General features: G+C 37.9%; 1 protein-coding gene across 1 annotated transcript; it reads right to left on the bottom strand.

Moving 5' to 3' along the window:
* Positions 1-2240: 2240 nt before the first annotated feature.
* otc (ornithine transcarbamylase) lies at positions 2241-6017 on the bottom strand (the record flags this gene model as incomplete). The annotated part of the gene is given in 10 exon segments (XM_014017541.1): positions 2241-2638; positions 2733-2870; positions 2962-3111; positions 3210-3263; positions 3347-3469; positions 3535-3688; positions 5057-5144; positions 5510-5591; positions 5676-5814; positions 5889-6017. Coding segments are annotated over 10 exon segments (1065 nt in total). The 3' UTR covers positions 2241-2578.
* Between the last annotated feature and the right edge of the window lie 955 nt (positions 6018-6972).

Raw genomic sequence — 6972 nt, 5'->3', positions numbered from 1 at the left:
CTTTTGATGTAGATTTGGACCTGATTTTTACGGTTTCTTTATTTKTTTATATTCTGCATCTTTTTCTTCATTTATTACTGTATTTTTGGTGATCATTATGGTCAGTCTTTGTAAACACATCACTGTGGAAAGCACATCTCTTTCTAAAGTGTGCAGTAAGTCATTATTTTGTGTTACAAAATGCATTATTTGTGAGTTTTCTTTACAAGTGCWCGATGGACATGAAATTATTTTTCAGCCACAGATGGATATCTAACACTGTTTATATTGTGTTATTTAGACTTCTAATTGACATGAAGGTAYTATTTAAAACAATCGTAGCTGTTTAAAACCTGTGTTGATGGCTGAATTTCAGAAAACCAAAGCTATAATCCTGTAAAAATGAAAACGTCAAAATGTGACTTTTAACCTTGTCAAGGTTCTACAAAGTGTTTTAGAGATTTCTGATAAATATTTCCATTTTGGATCTGCTTAATTTGTCTCTAATGAATGGTTATGTGCCACGGAGCTTTAAGGTTGCTGTAATTAAACCTTTACTTTAGAAACCTGATCTTAATTCAGGAGTTAGACCTATATCTAATCTCCCATTCATCTCAAAAATGTTTGAGAAAAAAGTTACAGATCAATTATATGAACATCTGGATAGAAATAATCTTTATGAGGCATTTCAGTCAGGGTTCAGAGCTCATCACAGCACAGAAACAGCACTGGTGAAAGTTACTAATGATATTCTCATGGCCTCAGTGGACTTGTGTCCATTCTTGTCCTGTTAGATCCCAGTGCTGCATTTGATACAATCGATCACAATATTTTATTACGTAGACTTGAACTTGATATTGGGATTACAGGAACAGCTCTAAAATAGTGTGAGTCTTATTTAACTGATAGATTTCAATTTGTTGATGTTAATAATGAATCGTCTGCTTACACCAGAGTAAGTCATGGAGTTCCTCAGGGTTCAGTGCTTGGACCAATCCTCGTTACTTTATATATGTTCCCATTAGGTAAAGTTATTAAACAGCATGGGATAAATTTCCATTGTTATGCTGATGATACTCAGTTATATTTATCCTGATGAATCCAACCAGTTACTTAAACCACAAGCATGTTTTAACGACATAAAAAATGGATGACTCTTAACTTTCTGCTTCTAAACTCTGATAAGACAGAGGTTATGGTGTTTGGACCTAAACATCTTAGGGATCAACTTTGTAGCCTTTCATCTCCTCTGGATGGCATTAATCTGGCCTCCAACTTTAATGTAAAGAACCTTGGTATTATTTTTGATCAGGACATGTCTTTTAATCCCCACATTAAAAATGTTACCAGGACTGCCTTCTTCCACCTGTGTAATATCACTAAAATTAGAAACATTTTGTCCAAAAATGATGCAGAAAAACTGATTCATGCATTCACCACGTCTCGACTGGATTACTGTAATTCTTTATTATCTGGGCATCCAAAAAAAACTCTTTAAGAAGTCTTCAGTTAATCCAAAACGCTGCTGCTAAAGTTTTAATAAGAGTTGGAAGGAGAGATCATATTTCTCCAGTTTTAGCTTCTCTCCACTGGCTCCCTGTCAAATTCAGAATAGAATTTAAAATTTTACTTATCTTACTTCTAACATACAAAGCTCTCAACAAACAGCTTTCAGTTATCAAGCTCCTCTCTTGTGAAACCAACTTTCAGTTTCTGTCCGTGAAGCTGACACTCTGTCTACTTTTAAGATAAGACTGAAGACTTTCCTTTTTGATAAATCCTATAGTTAGACTTTGGCTTCCTCAGTTATTCCTTAGTTCTGCTGCTAAAGGCTCAGAATGCTGGAGGACAACACTTTTAGTCTCTCTCCTCTACATGTTGTAATTTTTTTCTATCAATAATATGTTTTCTTTGTCTCTCTCCCAGGAGAAAGTACAGCTGAACCAGTCCTTCTGTGTTTGTCTGTGTCTCTTTCCAGTCTCCCCAAACCCGATGCAGATGGCCGCCTGTCTTGAGCCTGGTTCTGGTTCTGCTGGAGGTTTCTTCCTGTTAAAACTGAGTTTTTCTCTCCACTGTTGCTAATATTCTGCTCAGGATGAGAGACTGTGATGAACTGATTTAATGCTATCTGCTGGCTTCCTTAGATTATTATTTTTTTGTACAGTGCCCTGAGATGACATTTGTTGTGACTTGTCACTATATGAATAAACGAAATTGAACTGAACTTACTCACATGCACACACACACATTGTCAGAAAAAGAAACAGCAGCAAACAATTTTAATTAGATAATCTTGTTATTAATTTTACAAAACAGCAGTTCTTTTAATGTAACTTATGTGTGTTTTCAATTAAGACCAACACACCTGTGATTGGTTAACTTAGTCTGAAAAGATTTCTCTTATACATATTTAAATGTTGCTTTAAAAAGCTTCTAGGGTAATATGCTTTTAAATTTATTGTTGGCCTCTTTTACCATTTTTAGACAAGCATAAATAAAAAACAGCACATAAACTGTTAAAGCTAAACCATTTAAACACATTTCCTTTGGTGCTGAGGTAATTATCAGTGGTTCTGATGTTAAATGTTACGACCTGGGGTTAGAACTTCGGCATGGAGCTCTGTGGAGTGTAGTCAGTCAGAAGAGACACTATCAGGCCCTAAAAAGGTACATTGAGTGATTTAATAAACAGAGAAATTTCTAATAGATAACTTGTACAAATTGGAGCAGTAATGTTTGAGCAGTTTACCCACCATGATGGTCCACTTCCTGTTTTCAGCTTCAGTAAAGACGAGGGAGCGGGACGAGTAGAAAACCTGGTCATCCACCTCCTCCGACTTCCGGGGGAGGCAGTGCAAGAAGGTCCAGTCTGGTTTGGCCACGCTTCCAGTCTGACCCAAAACACGGAGATTAAACTCTTTTTATGACAACGTAATGCATCACTGCAGCTGTTCTGTGCATTTTTTTTCTTTCAACATCAACCTGCATCGTAATCTGGTATCCATGGAAGTCTTTGTGCCTCTTCTTCTTCTCCTCCTCCTGACCCATGCTGACCCAAGTGTCAGTAACGAGTACGTTGGTGCCATGAGCTGCCTCCATTGGGTCGGAGGTCAGAACTAGTTGGGTCCCATGCTTGAAGCAGAATTCAGATTTACTAATTATTACCAACCCAGAGTCAACCTTTCAATCAGAACCTGACTGGAAGCAGTTTAAACCTTGCTGACTCTGACCTGTTTAGACAGCTTCTGTGCCTCCTCAATGACACTCTTTTCAGGCTCATAGCCCTGTAAAAAATTAATCTTTACTTAAAGTCTACAAAAAAATCCACACACAAGTCAGACAGTAAAAAATGAAAACAAAAACAGACCTTCGGTGTAGCAACTTTAAGATGAACGCCCAGTTTGGCTGCAGTCATCATGAACGAGTGAAGGATATTGTTCCCATCTCCGATCCAGCTCACCGTTAGTCCGCTCAGAGATCCGTAATGCTCCTGGAAGAGAACAGTTCCCTACATTAATTTTGTTCTGAGGGACACGTGTTGAAGGTACCTGGTACCTGTAAGGTCAGGAAGTCTGCCAGGATCTGGATTGGGTGATACAGATCAGAGAGGCCGTTGATGATAGGAATGGAAGCCTCCTTGTCCAGCTCTTCCAGGGTCGAGTGGCTGTACACTCGGGCCAAAACAATATCACAGAGACCCGACAGAACCCTGTGGAGGCAAATCAGAGATCATGCTGCTTTAGTTACTAACAGGAATAATATATGACATGGTCAGAGAATTAAAACCAGGGTTCCCACACACTTTACATTTAAAAGACTCCAAATATTGTAGATGTTTGTCCAGACTTATAGCTGGACACCAGGGAACATCATGGGTTTGAGTCTTTTTTAGTACTAAAAGTTAATCTGAAAACACTACACTGCAAAATTGTCCACCTACCCAAGTCTTACAGTCTTACTTATTTTCAGTCACAAAGTATTCTGGATCTTGTTTTGAGACTGATACAGTAAGAGCCAAATATGTTAGATTATTAATCTTGTTAATCAGGAAATGTTTCTTATTTCAAGAAGTCTTACCAAGTGCAATTAGATTGTTTCACTTAACTTGAGAAGAGAAACTTATTTTTAGATGGCAAATGTTTGCAGTGTATGTTCCCATTCAGAAAAAGAGGAAAAAACTATGTTTTAGGTCTTGTGACAGATTATTAGTCTGCTGTTATACAGTCATACAACCTGCAACCACTGGGAGTTATTTAGGGTTTTACAGATTGACATAAGGTGGAAATGTGAAAAGGACCGCAAACCTCATCATTAAAGAGCAACCACCTTATAAAACCTGGCTGGAGCCTTTCTCTTGTATGTATTAACTGTGAAAAATACTTTGCTTCTTTGAGCAATAATTTAGAAAGTCTGGAAACACTGATGTTTCTCTCAAACTTATTCAGACCTGGACAATAATTATACTTTTCAACACTGTGTAGGAACCCTCATCGTAGTAAGTGTATAATAAAGCAGTGGTTCCCAAAGTTGGGGTCGGGACACAAAGTGGGGTCCTGAAACATCACGGTGGGGTCCTGAAAAGATTTTGTAAATTAATTACATTTTTGCCTTAGTTGCCTAAAATGTATAAATATAGAATAATAAATATTGTTACTATGCCCATGTTTAGTTGACCTGATACAAATGTTTATCATCCAAAACTAGTTGTGGGCACAGGTCTCTGCTACTGTTATTTTGTGGGTCAAAAGCTGAAAAGTTTGGGAACCACTGCACTTTGGTTCCCAAAGTTGGGCTTGGGACCCAATTATGGGTCATGAAGCACCTTGGATAATCTTCAAAAATCAATTTAAAGGGTAAWAAAATAATTGGTGATGTAATATTTTCCCTATAATTATTACAAAAACACAAAATAAGTAAAAATAAGTATTTATATTTGTGTAGCTTTTGTTTTTAGGGTTATTAACAAAGTTTGTGTACTCAGACCTGTAATATTTGGGGTCACAAGTTTTTGCCATGAATATTTTGTGGGTCAGAAGATAAAAAGTTTGGGAACCACGGTAATAAAGTACTTAAACACCTTGCTGTGTCGGTGCAGCTCTCATTCACTCCCAGGTGGATGTCCTGCGACGTTAGAAAGCAGGGGTGTCCTCCCAATAAAGCAAAACCTGTAATAATAATAATAATAATAATAACATTAAAGCAATTTGGTTTCAGTAAAATCCAATTAAGGTGTAGAGTACTGTAAAATTAAGTAAAACGATCAGAAACATTGTCTATGTGAAGCAGACAGGAAGTGGAGGTGGAGGTGGTGTTTTGTTAGAGGCTCGCTCTGAAAAGTGTCTTTCAGCAGCTCTTTTGTCCCTCAGAACAATAACAGTGATCATCAGGCCAGTCAGCAGCCTGAAGGACACGTTCTGTTAAAATGTTCCCATAAACATCATCTATGTCAACCTTTAATGCTCCCCACACTGATCCACCTCTTTCATTTGTGTGTAGGAGCGTTTATGAGCTCCATTTACTGAATGAACACCTGTTTCTGTGGACATTCTTGTTCTGGTGCTCCTCTTCTCAAATATCATCCCAATCGACTTTCCTTGCAGAAGAGGCAGATACTGAAATAGAAAGAGCAGAATGGTTTGTCTGAACGGCCCGAGCAAAGACCACCAGGCCAACAGCTGGACATTAGTGTCAGTTACCTGTTTTTCGTGCTTTATTCGATGCTTGAGCTCCCCCGACACCCATAACAGCCTCTTGATCTCATCCGAGTTAAAATCTTTAAGCGTGAGAAAACTGCGACCTTTTAAGTCCACTGAGGTAAAGGACGCTGCTCCAGTGCTGAAAACATAGTGAATCAAAACATGTCTGACACAACCTGAGGCGCTCATTTCTAAACACACCTGGTTTCTTACCCAAATCCTCGTTTGCAGCTGTGGAGGAGAGGATTCAGACGTGTGGAAAGGCCTCTGCTGACAGATATTAGAGACATTGCTGTGCAGAGAGAAAAGCTGCAGACCTCCTGTCTGAACACATGGAGTGGACTGAGCCAACAGGCAGTGTGGTCAAGTAGGTCTGTATGGCAAGCAAATTTATTACATAATAGTCATGCCTGGGAAAAAGTACTTCTGAAGTTCTAACAAACATTTTAATGAAAATTTATAATATATATCTAGTCTTTATTTTTTAGGGATCTCTAAATACCTTAAAGCTAATTTTWCCCTCCTGAAGTTGTGGAAACTTTGACATTTAAGTTTTACTAACACTACAGTTGTTTTAGATTTCTTTAATTTCACTTCTGACTAATATGTTAGCAATGATGTCTAAATAATGGTGACTAGATTAAATATTGTGATTTTATTGTATGCTACAATGGCCTGCCATATTAGACATCAGTCTAAAAGTTAAACACATTGGTAGTTGTTTTCATTTGATGTATAACTCATTATAAAGGTAATAATACATCTTTTTTTCTAGTACTGTATGACCAAATAAACCACTTTCACATGCAAAACTAGATGTTTTATAATAGCTGAAATGTGGTTGGGGCTCTCTGTCAGTGTCAGTGAATGTTATTCAGTGTTACCATAGTTATTGTATTTATACAATAGTTTTAGGGTCTGTAAGATATATGGTAAATATTTTTAAAAGCACAAATATGCTATAGTTTGACATTTRTATTCACAAAAAAAAAATCACTTATTAATGTAAACACCCACAAATAGTAGAGAAATTATACATGGGTATTCGTCAAGTGACAGGTGCCACGCCCCTAGGGCGGGACATCCGTCATGTCCATATATGGTCAACTTCCGGTGACTTCCTTCCTCTTTTGATTGACCGTAAGTAACCCCCCTCCCTCCTCCCCCCTTGACTTCCAGTAACCCTAACCCCCCTTCACCCCCCCTTCACCCACAACCCTGACTTATAGTAACCTTTTGACTTGTAATAACCTTTGACATAGTAACCCTAGCCAGTGTTTTTCCCCTAGATTTCATC

Source organism: Austrofundulus limnaeus, unplaced genomic scaffold (genome assembly GCF_001266775.1).
Source record: "Austrofundulus limnaeus strain Quisiro unplaced genomic scaffold, Austrofundulus_limnaeus-1.0 Scaffold171, whole genome shotgun sequence".
NCBI classification, from domain to species: Eukaryota; Metazoa; Chordata; class Actinopteri; order Cyprinodontiformes; family Rivulidae; genus Austrofundulus; species Austrofundulus limnaeus.
The sequence above is the reverse complement of the archived record's forward strand: the minus strand, read 5'-3'. Positions and strand labels throughout refer to the sequence as shown.